The sequence below is a fragment of the Bombus vancouverensis genome, chromosome 5, assembly GCF_051014615.1.
Source record: "Bombus vancouverensis nearcticus chromosome 5, iyBomVanc1_principal, whole genome shotgun sequence".
Taxonomy (NCBI): Eukaryota; Metazoa; Arthropoda; class Insecta; order Hymenoptera; family Apidae; genus Bombus; species Bombus vancouverensis.
The window spans coordinates 17,849,455-17,871,879 of record NC_134915.1 but is presented as its reverse complement, the minus strand read 5'-3'; the positions used below and the strand labels follow the sequence as shown (position 1 = coordinate 17,871,879).

At 38.6% G+C, this 22,425-nt stretch overlaps 1 protein-coding gene across 3 annotated transcripts in view; it reads right to left on the bottom strand.

The window, feature by feature from the left end:
- LOC117158623 (choline transporter-like protein 1) overlaps positions 1-22,425 on the bottom strand; it is a 47,296-nt gene that overhangs the window by 2,544 nt on the left and 22,327 nt on the right. For all 3 annotated transcript variants that reach the window (XM_033337719.2, XM_076618448.1, XM_076618447.1), the window contains exons 2-12: positions 9,980-10,125; positions 5,068-5,181; positions 4,834-4,988; positions 3,095-3,163; positions 2,415-2,508; positions 2,071-2,134; positions 1,877-1,985; positions 1,355-1,463; positions 982-1,101; positions 253-378; positions 77-183 (exon numbers count right to left, since the gene is read on the bottom strand). In XM_033337719.2, coding sequence (XP_033193610.2) covers positions 77-183; positions 253-378; positions 982-1,101; positions 1,355-1,463; positions 1,877-1,985; positions 2,071-2,134; positions 2,415-2,508; positions 3,095-3,163; positions 4,834-4,988; positions 5,068-5,181; positions 9,980-10,030 — 1,118 coding nt within the window. In that variant the 5' untranslated portion in view covers positions 10,031-10,125. The remainder of the gene's footprint in view (positions 1-76; positions 184-252; positions 379-981; positions 1,102-1,354; positions 1,464-1,876; positions 1,986-2,070; positions 2,135-2,414; positions 2,509-3,094; positions 3,164-4,833; positions 4,989-5,067; positions 5,182-9,979; positions 10,126-22,425) is intronic.

Genomic DNA, 22,425 nt, shown 5'->3' with positions numbered 1-22,425 from the left:
GAGTAAGTGGAATAAAAACGGAATATGGAAATTTCCATCGTGTCTACGTGTGAATTAAGATATCGATCAGTGTCACCTGGTGAAGAACCAACGTGCAACGGCGCCAGCGACGACTATATGCTGGCAGCCCAAGAGGAATTCGCAGGTGACGAAGAAGAAGAACAGATTGTACCATCTGGTCGCCTGAAAAATGTTACATATTAGTCGTTTCTGCCTCTGTTAAATTTTGCGTTACATAATTCCATCACTTACGACTAGAACACTATCCTTCCTGAAATGGATGTGACTTTTCCGGTTCTTGTAAATGTTCCCCGCGCTTTCGATCCAAAGCATGCAGTAAAGCCAGCCGCACACGGTGAGACCGATCAGAAGATAAGTCTGAAACCGATGACTGTACATGTTTAAAGCATTCTTCGAAGTAAATTAATCGAAAACGGAAGCTTACAACGCATTTGCTGCAAAAAGTTGTTAGAGCTTCTGTTAACGAAAATAAGTACGATATAAAAACAATTGATACGATGTTATATCACAGAAAATAGTATGACAACGATTAAAAGATACAAATTTCAAAGTTTGTCCGGATTTTTATTCTCGAACCTTGTTCTTCCAAGTTTACTGCGTAAATCGTTTCTTCCGTCGTGTTGTTCGACCACAACGTCGTGCGATCTCCTATTTTTCAACTGTATATCACGTGACTTAAAAATAGGAAGGAAAGAATGCACATTGATAGGAAGATAAAGTAGTAGCCCTCTCTCACTTACATGCCGAGTGAGAAGAAGCATAACGATAGATAAATATAAAGATAAGAAAATTTGATGTTTCTGAAACGAGGGTGAAGAGGAAAAAGCATGGAGTCCGAAAGCAATTTTAGATTATTCGATACGCTATGAGTTTGTTCATCGAAAAGAGGGAAAAGTTGTTCGAGTGGGCAGAAATGTTGCATCACTCTGTATACGTTAGTTTTATCAAATATTTACGTACATATACAGGCTGAAGGAGGAGCACTGGCATCGCGTAGACAGCCTTTCCTGCCTCATGGAACAGCTGCATCACCAGGGCGATTCGTTTTCTCATCACCAGAATGATCAGAAGAATGATGACCTGTAAATTATGTCCAATCGATAACATCAATGTATTTCGGTTATTTTTTCGACAAATTTAGTGACTAAAATATTTACGAATAGCCGACAAACGACATCTCTAATTTATATGGAAAAATCGTTCAACGGATGGTCTATGAAAATTCCTTAATTATATGATATATCTGGTCGTTAACAAATTTTTTAAATAAAATGTCGACAAATTCGACGACAGGACAATGAGGAAGAATCTTCAAAATATCAAGATTCATTACCGTAACAGCAGTCAGTATGATCGCGTAGACTATGTAAGCCTGCTCGCTCGAATCTTCCACGTCTATTTCATGCGTTTGCACCGCTTTTTTCTCCCAGTACCATGTTAGCCTGCGCAAACACAATGTCTCCACTTAGAACACACGATGATGATGACAACCTTTAACCATGAATCGTCTTCGTCAGAAGTAACGACGATCATTGATCTCCGCCTTAACGGCTAGAAGAGAATATTCTGATTCTATACTTACCGAGTTGGAAAGATGACTCGTTAAATACAATAGTACACATCTTTCGAAAATAGCTGATAAATTTAGGGTTTTGTAAAAAAGAAAAACGGTATAATGTTGTGACAATTAATATTTTTTATACGCATACATATATCTAATACCAAAATCAAATAAAAAAAGAAAGAAATTTGAAAATTGTTCCACCGTAAAGCATAAAAATCGTGTATTCTTCGGCCGTGATATTCATATTTAAACGAATCTAAGAAAAAAAAAGAATATCAATCGAAATCTTACCAAAGAAATGCCGAACCACCGATGGACGCCAAAATAACGGCTGTTAAAACAATGTAAACAATCCATTGCACCATGTAGCGGAAAGCGATTAAAATGCCGAATGAAATAGCTGAGGATAAAGAACGAAGAAATGTGAAAAAATGTTCACGCGAAAGAAAGAAAATTTTGTAAGAAAAAGAAGACGTAGTACGTACCTAAAGCGATCAGTAATAAGTAAACTATCTCTCTCCAAGCAACGCTAAGATCCCTGGAGGCTTCCTGAAAAAGAAGGAATCCGTTTCTGAACACGTTTCAGAGAGTAAAATCAACCCAAGGCAAGAAGACGATAAAGTTCAAACTAAATATCTACGCTGTTCCTTTAAGTTTACATAAGTTGCTTAGTTTACACGCTACAAAGATTGTATTTACCTGTTGGTGACGATCTATACCGACGGAAAATGTCGTAAACTTACTATGATTTAACGTAGCAAGGTATATGGATTTGGCGAAACTTCGATTAACGGGTGTTTAATTGCTATTAAAAAGGAAATTTACAAACCTTGTAAAAATTATCGAGACCGAGTTTCATGATCAAAGAAGTGATCGACTCCATCGTTTCGTTCTTCACGCAGCGATTTAAAAACACCGTATCCCTACGAGCAAAATGAAATATTAGAACGATCAAAATCATTCGGGAATAAAGCATGGATGTGTCGAACATTGCACGAATTTATTTATGCTAGAACGCGTGACATTTTATACGATTATAACTGACATTTTGAAAGACAAATTTTTTAAGAGGAATAATTCTTTCCACCGCAGAACACTCTACGACAGTATAGTATTAACTTTTTTCATAGCGTTAACGCTACTGTTTAAATTTTAATGTTTTAAAAAAGCCATTAACATAGATACGATCAAAGCCATCATACGTAAGGATCATATATTATAATATCAAAGCATTCATATTATTTCATATTTTCCTCAAATCTAGGAAATTCGTTGATACAGAGAAAAATTCGATTCGGTCGAAAATGAACCAAACGATGCGGCAGAGTTAAGACGAGCTATCCGCGAAAGCATTTCGCGTTGATCGTATTTGTTGAAATCACGCTTGAATTAAAGAGAATAAAATACAAATATAGGTAATGGCAATTTTCGTGCAATGCAGACATCGTTCTTTACGATCCCGCAACTGGAAGTGGCGTACGGGATCCCTTGCATCATGGCGATACTAACTGAGGGCTGCATTTTTCCACGCACGTGCGAGTTCTCACCCCTCGTGTGTCCACCGTAATCTGCAGGTACCTGAGGGAAATGAATAACGAATGAGTAACGGCGCTAATGAACGATTGCGCGAAAAGTGTCGTCGGAAATTGGCAAGTTGCAGCGCGTTTTCCACCCGGACCGGGTATCGAATTTACACGCAACATTCACACTAATTAACCGCATTATTTCACACGGCCCGGCTAAGTTCTCCACCGAGATTTCACGCATAGCATAAAGAATTGGAGATCAGGGTGGGATGAAATAAATCGGTAGCAAGGTGAGTCTCGATCGAGAGTCTACACAAACGTATTCAGGATGGTACGTATTCACGCTGTATAACAGTTTAAATGGCCAGAACTAGTACTCGCTAATATAAAAATTAGAAATGAAATGGAAAAATTTAGGGAAACGGTCAGTTCAGAATTCTGTTACTTTAGAAAATTTGTTGATAAGGAATAGCTTTGAACAGCTTGACGTCGTTATCGGTATTTGTAACGTTAATCTCAAATTAATAATAAAATCGTAATAAGGTCATGGAGAAGCGATTTCACATTTTTAGATAGTTTAGTATGAATTTATACTTTTGTAGCTGGTTAAGAGTTGGTTCGCGTTTTCCTTCTAATCAAGAAAATTATGTCTACCAATTAAAAATCATTCGTTACTGCACGAAGCCTTGACAGATTTTTACAAATCAAATCTCAGACAGAATAGGGAGATTCTTTCGCCCCCTTTCTATCTCTTTCCACAAATCGATTATTTGAGACGCGAAGAAAAACTATAATAGCGTGAACACGTTCCTGTATAATTTGACGTATTCGCGCGCTCAACCACCATCGCGAACGCCTCGCTGCCTAGAAAATATTAATATCGTACAGCGGATCCCATTGTCGCGAACTTGTTTCATTCATTCAGTCGTCGACGCACGGAATATTGAATTTCGCGTTGTTGTCGCAGCTATGAAGTTCGATGTTAATCCGTCGACGAATTATTAATCCTTCGGGAGCAATGGCACCGTATTTGGCGAGGCTTGAACATCTACACGGTGACCGGGTGTGCTGCTTGCACGTACACACGTATGTATTTCGATAGATCGTTGCTATATAGATTATCATCGATGTTTATGGGGATAGGATAGATTGGAAGTCGGCGGGGAACAGTTGCTGTTAATTTCGAAAACGAGTTTATAGAGGTTTTAAAGTTCTTTTCACCAGCTTGTGTATGATTAAAGATTTGACTTTCTTAACTCGGGGCACTTCATTCAGAAAGATAAATTTCTCCGAAAGAAACACGAATACTCGAAATAGTCGGTAAAACGATTGAAACGATTCTAGTGATCGAATGATTTATATACGATGAAATTTTGTTTTTCCAAATGACAAGGGTCTGCTAATAAATATAGAATAATTTTACCGTGAATGTAAGATTAGAGTGATCTAGTAGCAGTATTATATTCATGAACAGCAAACAGGAAATTTTGAATCAAAATTTATCGTATTCTCTGTGACGATTAATTAATTTCATCGTGTGTATGTGACCGTGGATAACGATATATATCAATTAATCCTCCGACATCTCCCATCGAGTTAAAATTGAATGGGGCGATGAAACGTGGAAACGGTCATTCGAAAAGGGGCCAACGTAGTTTTAACGCTGTTCGCATATACATCTCGTGTCATACATGCTTGAGTCAATGAACAGGTTATGCTTACCGGTTTTTCCTCATGTCTTTACCCTTGCATGCGAAATCGGAATTATTCGAACGTTCTCTTTCCGTGATACGACCGCAAACGTTCGCACAGTCATCGTAGCCATTTACAACGCGATAAATGTCTCCTTTCTGCGCGACGATGCTCATAAGAAAACCCTATATTGGTAACAGGAAAACGTTTTGTACTTTCTACGTACGTTGTTTCAAAAGAGAAACGAAACAAAGTTGAACGTACGAAACCAATGACCAAACCGATCAGAACGATCAAACTCAGGATATCAGTGCACGATCGATCGGTAACGAAAAACTGGTCCGACTGCCTCGTCGACATCCCCTCGTGGTCCGGTGTCTGAAACAAAAAGTATGGGAAATCGTAACTGTTTTATCGAAATCGCGAGCGTGTCAAGCTTCACTTTTTTTTCCACCGAATAAATATCATCGGTGATATTTTGTTCGCAAACGAGCAAACGAAATTCGAGGTAAGATTCCGGTTTCCCTTCCAGTTCGGTATTCTCACTCGGACGAATAGACGAGTTGTTTTATTAAAAACGTCTGTTATTAGATGGATAATCGCGAATTTTTTAAACGAAACGTGTTTGAAAAGATGCTCATGCGTTCGAGGGTTAAATTCTACATTTTCGAGTCGTTCGTTTTTCCAATTTACCGCGTAGACGAAAAATTAGTTTCGAATCAGAAAACAGAGAGTAGGCGAACGAGAGAGAGAGAGAGAGAGAGAAAAAGACGGAGTTGGTCGGTGGAACGCGAACGTCTTTTCGTGTAACGATCGAAAACGTCGAATCTATTGGTCGCGGTCAGCATTCCGGCAAATTTTCAGCCCGGTGAAATCGAGCGTAGCTAAACGCTTTCAACGAGAATCCGCGTCGTTTCACCGGCAGAACGCAGTTGGTAACCCTGTTACGAGTCGAACGATCGTAGTAGACATCACCCTAAATTAATTAGACTGTTCGACGGTGACCTTGCATTAGCGTGCCTCTCGTAATTAAATTCCCCTCTCTCTCTCCCTTGACTCGTCTTATTAAAGGCGTGCCATTACGTTCCATTGATAACATCATCGTGTCACGTTGTCAACATTTATTTACGCCTCGTTCTCGTTAAAGTCGCGTTTACATTAAGCAACTCTTGATCAAGTCCGAGTCGTCGTTAAAAATCGTCCTTGTAGAGGAAATTTTCAGTCAAATGGAAGTTGACTGTTTTTGGCCCTTTCGCAACCTCTCGACTTAATTACCCGAGTCGTCTCGCACAATTGAACGAATATTATTAACAAAATTTTACTTTTAGATGAAGTATAAACTTAGAAACTCTTTATCCTCGATTTTCACGGTGGAACGAACAACGGAACCGTGAAATTTATGCTATTCGTGTTTTGCAATGGATTACGAGGTTGGTTAAACGTTTTGATCGGATTTGGCCAGAAAAACGTTAAAGGAAGATATATTGGGATCCCAGACAGGTTTCGTTTGAAAATGCGTATGTATTGTATATGAATAGTTATTGCAATCGTATAATTTTTTTTTAAATTTAAAAAGAAATTGAACGCGGGTATTTGTGCGAAAGTCTGTATCTTTTCGTTCGAGCATTTTATTTTTCCTCTTCTTTCTATTATTTTGTTTGTTTAAACTAATAAATAGTAATAAATAGAGTAGCATACGGTTTCAAATATTGCATATTTTTGATTGTGAATTTAACAAAAAAAAAAAGCAATATTCAGGCAGATAATTAGTCAAATGGAACAAGTCTTCGTGTAATGATCGATGCGTTTATTTTGTTTTGGTAGCTGTCAAAGATTATGTTAACAAAATTACCGCATCTTATCGATCACACGATATCTAGTTAATTGTATTCTGTCAAGTAATTTAGGAGGAACATATTTTTCTATGTGTAATAACAAAAATTGAGATCTACTAGAACCTTATGAAAAAGATGTGATTCCCATCTTTCTTTTTAAATATTTTAGTCGCTTTAAATTACCGTTTGAACGCTATCTCTGTAATTTCATTCAGTTTAAAGGGAAACCGTGAAATTTCAGAACGGAACTCCGTCTAAAGGATGGCGGTCTAGGAACTTGATCGATACTACGTAGATAATATATGTTAATCTTTACCGTGAGAAATTAATACGCACGTTTTTGTACGTAAGCTTTTCAAGCAAAATTAAAAGCTTCGTTAAGCCGTTCATTTTTTCGACACGTTCTCCTCGCACGAATGGAAATTTTGTTATTACATGGAGTAATATTGATCGCGTTATGATGCGTTAATATCATCAAAGCGTGGCGCAACGAACGAGCGAATCTCGACAGTCTTAATATTAATAATAATCCCTAATCGATAATCGAAAAGATAATTATTGATAATATTACAACACTGTTTCACAGTAAGAAATTATTATTACCATATTATACTTGCGGAAATTGACTGTTTTATCGTCGAATTTGCTACAGTTATGCAGAAGAATTAATTAGCACTGGTAACTTTTATTAACTGGAATCGTATAAAATTTGACTAATATCAGTTCGATCGTGGTAGAGAGTTCAACAATCGCGCGGGAGAATTTCAGAAACGACAGAACAATGACGAAGACAGTAGTCGTTGGACGGTGTCTCATTGTCAATTAACAACTTTGTAACTCGATTCACCGCTAGTTTAATTGTTAATTACGAAACAGATAGAAAAGCCGATAATTATTGCTTTCGTATTTCTCATTACCGAAACAATGTAATCACAGAGACCGGCAATTACCAACTACTACAACGTTACCACTATTATTATCCCGAGATTATTTATTTCCACTCTATTAGCATGTTGGTGCAACAAAAAAAAAATATCTGTTTTATTCGCTTGGTTTCGTCCGCGTTCGATAACGTTGAACGCGCGCGTGTGATAATAACGATGATATTCGGGTTTTCGCTCGAGTCTCTAGCGAAAATCAAATTTTAATCATCCCGTTATTTCTAAATCACCCTGTAGATCAACGGAACCATCGGTATATAACCGTACAATTAGAGGATACATATAAGCGCAAAAACAGCGGTTTCATCGCAGCGTGAATACACGGTTTCCATGCACGCTAGTGATCACCAGTTTAAGACCACCCCTTTCTCAATTACATTTTGGAATACGGAGAACAAACAGTTATAATTAAACCATTTATCCGCATTTATGGTCGTAAGAAAGTGCTATCCAACACGTTGCATACGATGCGTTATTTCTGGAATTCGCCACCTTGGAACTGTAACTTCGCTCGTTGTATTAAATTTAAGTTTTTCCCCTCGCTTTCCAATCCTCATTTTTCAAAACGGATTATCCATTCCAGAATTTTCTCTCTTTCTTTTTAACTTTATATTCTTGATTGACTCTGTCCCGTTCGCTTTATCATTGGAAATGAAATATCTGTTTATTGCGCTATTTTGACTGAATGTATTTACGTCTTTCTATTTTCAACCCTTTGGACGAAAATGACGAATTTTGGCGGCACGAGTTCTCTGTGCTAAATTTAACTTTGATGGGCTATATGTAAGCACCGTATTTAAAGCATTTAATTACCGTAATTATACATTTATTTGCACATCTCAAACATAGATTTCCATAAACGCTTATATTCGCTACGCACGTTCTAATAATCATTTATATCCCGTTTAGTAGACTTTGTAAATCAACTAAATCCACTTTACAGCGAATCTTATTTATGAAAAAAATAGTGGTTTCTAGTGAAATATTTGTTACAGTTGTTGCGCTCGCAATAGTCGCGATAGAATTAATCAGTCTGAACGGCTTTAAAGCAAATGGCAAGACACAGGTTGAAATGGTTTTCTAAAGAAAAAAGTGTTCGTGCGTTTTCTGATGAGTATAATTAAAATGAAAAGCTTCTCCACCGGCCTATTTGTTGTTCGTTTCACCCGCTTTCGATATTTGAAACAAATTTTCTGTTATTTCTGACGGAATTCCAAAGTTTATTACATGGAACGCGAAATATTTCGTGAACTTCGACGTAATCCGTTAATGGCACTTGGGATTATCATTTTCAAACTAGTATAATTGTTCTTATTTGATGTAAAAGAATTTACATAACAAAGAAGAGAAAGGATGTCTCATTAGTGGAAGTTTGTACACGTATTCGTAAAAATGTGATAAAAATTCGCAATAAGGACGTAATAACAACGTGCTAAAAAGTATAATTCAGAATTTGAAAGTGTTCGCTGAGTATACGATTACTCCTGTAAGCGGATTTAGCAATATATGGATCAGTTACATATTAAAAGGTATCGTTTTTCGAACCAGATGAAACGTTTAACCCTCGTACGTATGAGCTTTTTAACGGTTTGAAGCCGTGGTCTTAGTCGATCGAAGGGTGATTTTAAAACGGAAATTAACGCTTTATAACGTCACACGCGCACATTAATTAGAAACAACAAACAACAAGCGCGTCTGTACGTCCGATATTACGTAATTAACGATTCTTAATTTTGAAACGAAAGTGAGAAACTATAGAGACCTGGGATTCCTATTTTCGCGACTGTCGAAAGCATAGAAACTTACGTTCGTGAGAAGCTCGAGCATAAGTAATTCAAGGCACAGGTCACCGATATAGCTGGATTTAAAAACAAACAATGTTCCGAATTCCATCTATCTTTCATTTTCGTTCGTATTATTATTACTAGCTACGTTTATCTACGTGTTTATCTTCCGAAACCCGGCGAAAGAGAAAGAAAAATAGATACTCGTCGAGACAGTTTCATAAACAATTGGACCCAAAATGAAAACGTTTCACGTAAAAGTCCATCCGACATAATCGCCAAACTAAACGCAAACTTTAGACGGAACGGTCGTTTATTCATCGCTAACCTATTTGGTTAAATATACTCGAACGTAATTTAGACACGGATACGACAATTAAAGCGCGTGTGTGAGGCCAATACGTTTCTCATGAATAATTATCGCTCTTCTCCGCCATTACGCGAAAAGAATTGCACCCCGTGCGCGAACTGCGCGCGAAATTTCAACGAAATCAGTGACCTGACCTGGCTTCTGTTCCTTTTTCCGCCATGGCGACGAGACGAGACCAGAAGTTTTTATATTGAAATACTCGAGCGGAAATTTCAACCAAGCGTAATCGTAAAGAATAATCCTTACCCCGGGCTCCACTTTGGACGATGGCTCGTCCGTGCAACAGCAACAGTTCATCCTCGAGGAACTGGCTAATCCTCGCTAACAGCCGGTGTATTGCTCCTCTTGATCCTTTCCTGGCTCCACACTGTCCGATGTCACGGATGCGCCCGCTTCCGGGAATAAATTAAAACGGAAGTTCTTTAAAATGGCCGCAACAACCGTCGCATCGAGGATTCTTGCGTCGCGGCGCAACACTTCGCGATAATAAGTATAGTGCGCGAGGAATACGCGATATCTTTAAGTACCGATATAATACCGGTCGATAAGACGGAGATAAGAAACTACTCGATTTCCTCGATAATATCAAAAATGAAGCAGTTAATACTCGTGTAATAGGAGTATTTATAAGACTCTTTCTTGCGTCGGAATATCGCCGATCCACGCTATCTTTATAAGGAGAGTCGGAGTGCGAAAATCTGTTCTCGTTTTCCTCTGTTTTCTCAGATCCTCGAGCCTGCGTATATCATCTTCTGCGAGATTATTAGATTAACAACGATACTAGTGAAATTGTTTTATACATCACAACACAACGACGAGCGTACAGCACGACAGTTCACTAACTACTACGTTACGTCGCGTGAGATGGTCCGTACGAGGTCCCTCTTGGTCTGGCCTCCAAGGCCCACGTACCGTTTATACAGACCCTCGATAAACCTAAGCAAACAGAATCTTTTCAACTTAATCTATAATCCTTGAAATATTTTCGGTTTATGGACGGTCCGTAGAACAGTCCTTAGATTTATTGCACCCTCTTAGAAATTACGAAGAAAGCGGATATTTGTCTAACGGAAAAGCAGCTTTTCCCATAAACGATGAATCATTTATTGACGTTGACTACAACCAATGGACATGGAGGTTCGTTACCCTCGCTTTCCTAACGAAAAGTGTGAATGACTAATCCACATTCTTAGTTCAAAAGACACACCCACACCGAGCATTCCTCCGTAATAACACGAGGACCGACTTAACTCCGTCGATACTCTGGCACCAAGTCGAAAACTGCCAGGTCACCTACCGATCGGACAACATCTCGAACTGCATCTACTACATTACTATATTCAACTGCGAGGGATTTGTTCTACTACGACAGGACAGTCAGCGTATTTACTTGGACTCGATCTCATCTATAGATCAGTCCGGGTCTCTACGCTGATTCTCTAACTTGAGAACAATCAACGTCTCTCTACCGGGTCTTCGCCCGTCAAACCTTCGTCTACGACACTTGCATCTTACGCAACGGCGTAATTCTTTCTTCTACTAAGTTGTTGGAAATATAGATACTATAACGCAGTATTACACCGCATCAACCGCCTCTATTATCCCAAAAGAAATAAGGGGATCGATCTGTTCGTGGTATCGATTATTATAATCGTAACGGGAATTTACGACTCCCGTCGACGCGCTACCTCGAGATCGCGTCTCCCCGCGACTGGTCGAAAATATCACGCACTGGATAGTTGAATATAAACATCGATTCGACGTTTTTCTTCGGAGCAGATTGCAATTTTATTTATGAATCGCGAGTTACGAAAAGAAAATAGGAATGGCTATATCCGAAAGGAAAAATTAATTTCAATTAATTTTCACGTCCGATAGCTTTGAAAAGTCTACAATAATCGTACAAGTAAATTCCCACGATGTATGAAATCATGAATCGTATTAATAGCATCACGGATTTAATTGGCGTAACTCGCAAAATTTTAAGGATTGTCTTTACCACCGAAATCTGCAATCCCGCAACTTGTAACTTGTCGATCAACGTATTAGTTTTAAACTAATGCCGATGGATGTTTTCCTGTTCGCGAGAGCGCGCGGCTCGGTGTGAAACACAATATTTTCCAGGTTATCCGTTTCTGCACTTATAGCTACCCTGTTGCATATTAGTTTTTGACGTGGACATTAATTATAGAATAGCTTTTATGGATTTGTGCAGTGGCCAGCGGCAGGTACGAAACACTGTTTTAAAGTGGAATTTTATTACGCGACAAGTGAAGCAAATGTGAAACTAATCGTAATATAACGTGAACGAAAGTTGGACTCACTTGGGACGCTTTGACCTATATGCTCTACGTGCGGATTAAACCAATTCGGAACTGCGGATGCTGTCCAAACTGGCTCAACGCGATACTTGAAAACGAGTAATAAAAATGAGTAACTATGGACCGACTTCAAAAACTAGGTTACGAAATTGTTCAGATTAAAAACTACCACTGGATACGTCCACCATATTGCATCACGGTGTTACTCTGATTTCTTGATTCGCGATTCACAGTTAAATATGTTTTTTCTCTCTGCGACTCTTTGCGAAACTAACTCTGCGTCAAAGTAAAAATTGCGTTCTATTTAAACGAACGTCGCTTAAAACGCACGAACCTCTCTTTATGATATACTAACGTGTTTACAGGCAAGAACCGCGAATAAGCAGAAACGAGAGACAGTGGAACATAATATCGAATAATAACGATAAAATTGGGAAATAAATGGACAGCTCTGTCCGACAACCCCACTAATGACGATCAAGATGGCCGATCATCGTCTACGTGAAAATGTACTCCGCCTTTTTTATGTTTTCCGCCTGGTCACATTAATGTTTCCCGGAACATCCTCTTTCGACGCGAGTCACGTCACTTTCGATCGATTAATCGAGCAAGCCTACACGAATAAGCAAAATAACTGGTACATGAGACTACGGGGTTGTTGGTTTGTCGTCTTTTTCGCCTGTTGGAACATTTTCAGTCGTTCCGTGTACGGTATCCTTCGATCGATGAAAAAAATATGGAATTTTCGGAAATCTAATAACGTGGTCGGTGCGCAATCGTGTAATTTTGAAATTTCAACACGCACAGAAGCAGGTTAAAAGAGAGAAACGTCATAATATTTCGTTGCAAAGTGAAAGAGATGATGCAATTTCCGGGCAGACAGCCTATTAAAACTTTGTGTCCCGATTAATCATCAGGATTGTGGTTATGAAACAACAACATCGGTAATTGAAAAGCGAAAATGGAGCAAAGCGCACGGCGAGGTACGTTCTTTGTTAACCTTTTGTGCGAAATATCAATGCGTTGTTTGTCCATTTATTCGTTATGAACGCGCATTATGGTCGGTTAATCCTCTCGAATCGTTTTGAGCAGTTGCGAAACGCGACACAATGTATACCATCTTCTTTGGAATGTACTAATTGCGATAGGAGGCAGAAAGAAAGTTCGCAGGGCAAACGTACAGAGGTTCTTCCACGTTTGCTCGAGTTACATCTTTTATACATCGAATTGCCATTAAGGTCGACGTTAAATATTTTACATGGTGCGCGTTGAACTTTCAAACTTGTTATACAGTCGTGAAAATTCTGATATATCTTTCTCAGTTTTGCCACCTGTCTTCTTTTTCGTATTCGACGACCATACGCCACTATAAATTATGCAATTGCTGCACTTTTGAACGTAATAAAGACACGTAGACGAACCTCCCTGAATGCTCCATTTTTGACGAACAGAAATTATAAAAACTTCCGCATGGAAAGAAGAATAAAGCGCGAAGAATAGAAAAAAGAACGTAGGAAGATAAACTAACGAAACGTCGCTTGAGAAGGACGTGGAAATATCACTCATCTTCATCGATCTTCTCGATGGACAAGATCCGGCACCTCGAGGGTCGTGTAAAATACGTAATCTAAATATGAAAACAGATATGTAATCTTATGCTTTTCTTACAAAATATTCCGTATAAACGCTTCGATAGCGACGTTTAACGATTCGTCATAAATGGCAATTTAAAGCACGATAGATCGATACGAAAGCTATTGAATTATTTAACATATTCGGAATTACGATATAACGATATATAGATTGACTCTGCTAATTACGGTAGAATCGTGGAAACACGTGTTAACGAAATTTCAAAATATTTTAAACAACACACACTGATATACCTACATGTATACGAAGGTTTTCTATAGGTAAGCGCTCGAGTACTTTTGTAAGTCACTCACTGTAAGTACAATCTCGTGTAACTTTTCATTATTCTGCTAATAATCCATGCGAGCGATTTATGCGGCTATAAATAACGCTAAGGAAAAGAAAGACGAATGCGGAGAATATTTTTGCGATTCGCTATACATATATCACACTATAAAAAGTTAAGACCGAAAGTAGGGAAGAAAAAGAATGAAGCACACATCGCGAGTTTGCCAAGTTTGGTTAAGAAATATACCCTTGAACGTGTTTCGACGCATCCCGGCGAACTGCAATTCACGCGAGTAGGAGTCGATCAACGCGGACTGCGATAAAAATCGAACATGTGCGCCGTTCGCTCACGACCACTTCCATCTTCGCATTTCCTACTTCGGCCTGCTTATTTCCGAATACCAAACCCCCGCTTTTTCAACGATGCATGAAAAATGTTGTCGCCACAAACGGAATCGGAGACCGTACGGTAAATTATCCCACAAAAATAAATTTGCACGGCGCGTGTTATAAAATACACTTGCGAGATAGCCGTCTCGCAAATTAAATTACAGATTCGCGGCATGTGGTTTTCAATTTGTAGAAACAATTGCCGCGTTGCGGAATAATTTTGTCTACCTGCCGCCGAGTTATGGCATAGCTTTACCTGGCGTGCCTTTTTAATTCGCAGAAAAACTATTTTTCCCGAGTAATTTTACTCGCGTCTTTGTATCGTTATTTCTTAGGTGTACGCATCTTTCACCCAAGGGTCGAATTGTAAAAATGCGCCAAAGTTGCACGATCGCGGCGTTATGCAACGGGCAGAAATACGAAATGAAGTTCCATGATTTCAAAAAAAAAAAAAAAAAAAAAAAGAAGAAAAGATAGTTTACCGTAATCTCCTATGGATACTTTGACTTTTCCTCCAACTTTATAAAATCGTAGAATCCGGATAAAAGTAGAGGTGACGATAAAAATATACGTAGCAAATCTTCAAAATTCTCTTCCGTAATTAGAATATTAAAAAAATGTTGGGTAACGTGGCGTTGGCTCCTAGCGCGTTCGTTTGCAGGCAGACTATTTTCGCGGAATAATTTTTCGCGTTTTAAGATGATTTCGCGCAGCGTATCTGCTTAATTCGTGGTAGAACTATTTTTACGGAATAATTTCGCCTGTATGTTTTCGAGTTGTGGCATTCGCGTGTCGGTCGGGGATGGCTTTAATCTACTGGCAAACTATCTTTGCGAAATAATTTTTAAAACAAGTACAAGATACGATAAATTTTACTTGCAAATCCACGTTAAAATCCGAACGTTCGGTTAACATTTTACAATTATACGACGAATCCCATATTTCTAGACTTCCTATTTAGAAATATATCCACATACGCGATATAACAGATTTTATTTTCAGAATCAAGTTGAAGTTTCGTACTTGCCGGTTAAATTCAATCCTTTCTTATTTACTACTTATACCACTGTCTCAATCAGCATAAGCTGGAACGAAGCAAAAGACGACAAAGAAGAAGACGAGAAGCGAAGAAGGCTTCTTGGATGAATCGATCGTACACGGAGAGAGCATTTCAGGGGTCGAAAAACGATTGGCGCGACGAATTTCGCCGGAGTTGCTTTTTCCCCCGTAGTAGGTCGATAAGCTCGACGCAAACCAGCCAACCAGCCAGGAACAATACAACTTATCGAGCGACACACATACCTCGTTATTGGGTACGTCAGATAAGAGGCGAAGAGAACGAAAGGATGGCGAAGGAAAAAGAGAGGTAAGAAAAGAAAATGGTCGGGCGGGGTTTGCAGAGGAATACGGAGGTACGGTTAATCTCGTTCGAAACCACAGCGAGACCGTGTCACCTGGAATTAAACAGCGGCACGATATTTCCTTGATAACGAATGGAATGCGTCGGGCACGCGAATATCGTGTATCTTGATCGAATTTCGCGAAATTAGGGAACTTCGCGGAGCCCGTACCACGGGGAACGAATGTCCCAATTAACGGGCTAGTTCGTTTTTTAGAAGTAGCTTGATTAAGTGGTTTGATAGGTTAAATGTTCTCGTTTTACCATGACGATAATGAGATTTCAAGATTTAGAAACTTTGTTTCTCGCGGGCTTGTTTCTTTTCCCATGGAATTAACCGCTTGAAATTTAATCAACGATCGTGACCCGTTTGCGTCTATTTAGTTTTGCGATATTTTAGTCGAGGATAGCCTTCGATAAAGTAGAAACGGATTTTATATCGGGCGCGGTAAAGGTAAATAAATCGTAATGATTATTTAATTCGTACAGATTGAAGTGGATTAAAACTAACAAAGTTTATCGCTATATAACACATACGCAGTACCATTTGTAATTACTCGAACGATAGACACTTTATGTTTCTACTGTAAGATCTTATTAATGGTTTCTTGCTATTGTTAACACATTTGATTCTTTATTGGGACGATGGATACCTTTTCGATTGTATTATCGATAAGAAATTACACGAGTAATAAAAGTGTTGTTAAAATATTCAAGAGCCGTCTATCGACTGTTGTTGGAATAATTATGCGAGGCGCTATACATATACAGGGTGGTTGGTAACTGGTGGTACAAGCGGAAAGGGCATGATTCTACGCGAAAAAAGAAGTCGAAAATATAGAATATAAATTTTTTCTTTTTTTTTTTTAATTTTTCCTTCGAGACAACGATCTACATTAAGATCCGTTATAACGAGACGCGATAAAGTGCACGCGTACCGAGCGAAAATTCAAAGTCGATTTTCTCGAAAACGAAGCCTCGAACGAAAAATTGTTATTCTATATTTTCGACTTCTTTTTTCGCGCAGAATCACCCGCTTTCCGCTTGTACCACCAATTACCCTGTATATCGAGATTATGTACAAATAAATTTCGTATATGAAAAGATAATTCTATCGAGCCTGATATATATTATATTGACAATTAATTTTGCTTTTTATCGATATTTCAAGGAATTGCTTTTCTTCTTAATCGATAGTATAAGTCTAAAGACTATCTTGCGTACATCGAGCAGGTTTTGTCACCTTATGAACATCTTCGATCATCGAACATCGATAAGATCTTCGACCCAAGACTTCTATCGCGTAAGGAAATTAGCAAGAAACGTTATTAATTCGTTACGAGTATTCCTTCTTTTCTCTCTTCTCGATTTCTAGCTTTACCTGTACGTTATTTAAACATTGCGACATACGTATTTCAAATAACGAGGGATGAAATAAAAAGAGTCGTTTACGCAGGTGTTTACTTCGCAGAGGAAGAGCTCGTGTTTTCACAGGTTCTCCATACGGAAACTAATATTATACTTTACGAAAATTCCGCGACATCGATCCTCTCGCGAATACCAGGTCAAATTCCCCTTTTTCCGCGGCAATAATTTCAAAGTTCCTAACCCATTTATGTATACACGTTAGGAAAAAGAAAGTATTAGGAAACGCTTCGTTCCAAGCCGACGCTTTTATGCGAAATAAAAGTCTTCCCTCGGCTAATCCATTGAATATCAAACAGCAAAAGTTGAGTGAATGTAATTTTGTTGAGAAATGAGGTAAAAATAAAACGAGCTAACTCATATACTGGCTAGTTATCAGAATAACTAAAACTGGGTTACCGAAGATTGTTTAAAACTGTGCGGTGAAAAGATTTTGAAAACCTCGTTTTATATAACTCGCAGTATCTTTTTCCGCTGCGTTCGAATCGTGCTACGATATCCTATAGAAGTAGGCATCTCTCTCCGTGATAAATTGACCGATACGTTTGCACGTATTTCGACTTTCGTATTTCGAACTTGGACAAATTAGAATTCGAATAAAATTAACAGTGGCAAGGCTGTATCGTCGATTTTCGTCATTTCGATCGTTTCAGTAATCCTAACGATGATACGGTAGATTAATTTAAAAAATCAGGAACCAAACCGCGTTATCGCGAAACTAGCGCTTAATCGTTTAATCGGTGACATTTACTCCTCGATTATCGGTTGAAGAATACGTCGTTGACGCGCACACGCTATGATCGATATCTGCTAGATTCATCGACGATCGTGGACAGTTGTCCACCCAGAATATTTTATCTATGCCCATAGTGGGATTGAAAATCGTTGAATCGAACGATCAAATATTCCACAGGCAAATGACACAGTCGGCGAACGGTAAATTTCGCATTATTTGCAAATCGGTACACGACTGTACGGCTGTGATTCGACGCAACTATTATCGATTCGCGTTATTTCCTATTCTTGATTCGAAGCCGGTTACCGATTTCTCCACACGCTACTAAACCCTGGAACGCGTTGACGACTGGCTCGCCATTTTTACACCGATCCATGCACGCTCTACGGTTACCTAGGATTTATTTTATTGTAATCGCACGCATGGGTCCCTGGACACGATTATTTCGTCGTTTTAACGACGATCGTTAAAACGAAATCGAGAGGACACCGTTTACGCCGCGTGCTGAACGCGTCGCTCTCTTATCGAACACGTTGGCAAACATTTGTCCGATGGTGTTCTTATAGAAAATCGCCCGTTTGTTTATCATCGCGTAAAAGCGCTCGACGTATAAAGAGGAGGATTAATTGTGGCATCGTGATTGCGGAACGTGATAACCATTTAATTCTTTGTATCGGGAAAATTGGTTTTGGACAGAGGACGAGGAAAATGCGTGGAAAGGTGGAGATTATTGCTTAGAATCGCGGGTGTTAGCCATTGACGGTTTTCTGGTTTCTAGCTAAATAATCTCAGATATTAACTCGGATATATTTGAAGGAGGAATCGAAGAAACAAGCAAGTTAAGAATTTTCTAGTCTTCTATCGAAGATTTGTAATAAATTTGATTTTTACATGGATGAAAATTGACGAAAACAAATCATTCAGAAACTTGATTTAGAATAGAAAATTATTATTTACTTGATCGTTTGCTTCGTCGTTTCGAATCGTGGATGTTAGCTGTTCGCAAAATCTAGACGAGCAAATTATTTTAGAATTCAGTTAAAATCTGTATTGGAAGTCTATTTGTATAAATCTTCGAGGTTGGAACGTAGGAGTAGTTAACGTAGATAGGAGGATAATTATAATTATCGATTTTCTAATTATAAAACTTATGTAAGTCGATCGAATATATTATCGTCGATTCAGACCGGCAGTTAAGCGACACGTGGAAGAAGAGGAATCCATGAAGCAGCTGCAGAGGCTGTGGGTGGAATTAATGGTGATGACAGGATGAAAGAACAGCTCCGGAGAACAATGGTACGATAGAAATTTATTAACAGAGAAATGATAAATCGCAGCGTTCGTCTCATCGATTATTCCGAAAGTCCTGTTCCTCCCTTGATATCGACAATTTTATTTTCACCCAGAAATATTCATCCCTCGTATCGCCGTATTCGACGGGAATAGAATCGAGAAGAAATTGTTAAAAAAAAAAAAAATTGTTGCGAAAATAGAAGAATCTCGAGAAAATGGCCGCGTGGAAAGAACCCGTTAAAACTTTTGTAAAAAGAAAGGAAGAGTGATAATTTCTACAGGACGGAAAAGAGAGAAGTTCTTTCAGCCGTGGCTTTATCAAAATTTTAATTGGAACAAACATCGTGACAAAATCCAGTTGCTGTCATAACGCGCGAGATTCGGATCGCTTAACTTTTCAAGTCATTACCACCGCGCTCCAAATGATCTTGCGAAACTTGCGAAACTTTTAAGACGCTTCTGCCCGGATTTCAAGGATCTATGGACTTTTAAAGTTTCATACTGTAATCCATCTCGCTAACGCTAAGTACCGCCAATTGTTAGAAAGAATGGAGCATAGATTTTCGAAACGTTGAGTCCCCAAGTGATTCGATGTAACTTTATTGTCTCGGAATTATTAATATAATACCGTGATAATTGTGAAAACCCTGCGATATCTTCCATTTACTTTATTTCGCTTATTTTCCATCACAGTATAGTAATATGGAATAGGATACTGTTCTCCATGCAAAAATAGACGACGTATAAAGAATACAATTTATCGAAGGAATTTAATTTGAAAATGCACCAAGTTCTCGTGCACGTGATTCTTATGTATAATAATAACTGGATCAGCTCTGGAATATATCTCTCCCTCTTCCCGTCTGTTATAAAAATAACAACGTTTGTATCCATGAAACACGATATTCACCTTGTAGTTTACCACTATTGTCCGGTTTGCAATGGATATGAATTATCAGTGATTATCAACTTATTATCTTTGGCTTATCCATGTCAGAGTCAGGTACGTGTACAAAATCGATTAATATTTGCTGCATAAGATCCATTTTCTCAACGAAGTATTATTACAGTATTACAAAATTGTATTCTTTATTTTTGATCTGTATATATATATGTCGGAGATAAGAGGACACCAGTGCTTTCCCTCTGAAACCTCGGGAAAATCCATAAAAACATTGTAATTAAAATTTACAGTTGTAACTAAACGATTTGCCGTCATTCTAACCAATTGTATTTGTTTGAGACTTGTGACAATGAGCTTGGGCTCAAGGCGACAATTAGTCACCGAACGTAGCCGCGGTCAACGGGACGAACTCTCCATCTAACAAAGGCATTGAGTAATCCTACAGCTCTCCTTAAAAGAAAGATTTGTAGCGGCACGTGGTAGTAAACATTCCAACGGTTTCTGTCCCGTAGCTCGCCACACGCAGATCCTATTCTCCGGGCAGGATGTTTACCAGATGTCGACGCGTCTCCGCAGTACGTGATCGGCTAGCCCGAGGACCGTCATAAACACTAATATCTAGTTACCTAAAATCCTTCAACAGATACACAGTCTTTGTCCCAGTTACGGGAAGACAGGAGAGACCTATTTTTCCACGAACGACGTCTCCCACTAGCAACCCTCCCTCAAGGGCGGCTAGCATCCTTTTCTAACTACCGATATGGAGATTGGCCAATTAGCAGCAACGTCAATTTCCCTTACTTTCCGAACGTAGGATGTCCCGGACGAATCCGATGATCTCGTGTCCTTAGACACACCCCGTCATGGTTTTCCTCTGGGGTATCACCGGGACGGAAAGTCATTCTCTCTTGCGGTCTCATCGACAAAAAAAAGAATTAACTCCTTACGGTCAGCGAATATTAACGCAGAATCCGACTTAGATTTTTGCGAGTGCGTACGACTACCGTCCCGTTGTCCGCGGATTCGTTATTGAACCTAGGATCATTGTCATTAGTCTCTCGAGTATCTAATCACCACGGTTACTTGTCCGGTTTTATGGTAATCGTATTTGCACTAGCCAATGTCTTCTCTATTGCATAACGACGACGTGTAATCCAAACGAAGATTCGCTTTACGCCCCTAACCCTAATTCTAATGTAAACCCGACATATATATATTTTTTTTTTTTTTGTGGAAAATCATGTCGTATATGAGAGAATTATGTCTCACGCGATCTCCTGCGTATTACACAAAAATGTCCTTCCCTTGTTCTTTTATATAAAAATACACAGTGAATCTAAGAAGCATTGTGTGCGAGACAATGACGCGTCATTCATTAGCTTGGGAGTAAAATGGCTTTCGATTGCCGCGTAGGGTCATTAACGATTATTCTCGATATCAACAATCGAGGCTATTGCGGATTTATTATCGGGATATATTTGTAACGCGAAATAGATTAGCATGATTAGGATTAGCTACTGGAAATGTCAGCGATAACGTTTTGCGGTAATCGAACGATGATTGCTAATTTGTATTTGTCCGAGCTCGCTATAAACGATGACTCGTAGTGATTAGAATTGTTAGGCTGCGAACATGATTGAATTCGTGTCGAGTGGTTACTGGAATACAAGGAAAAACTTTTAAAATCAAGTGCTTTCTTTAAAATCTTTACCGTTAATAAGCTTTTGTGGCTTTTGTTAAAAATTGAAACAAAAGAAGAAATTAAACGCGAAAGCGTTAAAAGAGCGCGAAATAAATCTCTGTAATTCGGTTTTCGCGTTATTTTTAAATGCAACGTCGTAGGGAAATTTTATAAATTGACTTGGCATGTTTATCGTAATTATTGTCCATATTGCAGCTCACATTGACATTAAAAATATATTGCAATAAAATTCAAGTACTAGGAGAACGGTATTTCCAAAGAGTGGAAATTATAAATTATAATAAGTCCGTGGTAATACATAGATACTCCCAGCGTGTCTTTCAGTCAGATATTCCAATCGTTATATAATTTTTGTTTATTCTGAATTTACATATTAGATATAGAAAAAGCATTAAGTACGAAAATAACAAAGTGTGTTTCAAGAGCCATTGTAACTATCAATTCGAAGGTAGATGATATCGCGAGATTCGAATTAAAAATTTCTCGCTTCACTCGGCGAATGCAGTTAATCGTTTCCTCTTATGGATCTTTTTTCCAAAAGTCTTCTCAATTTTTCATAAACTGGAAGAAAGAACAGTCGTCGTAAAAGCGACGCAAGGATC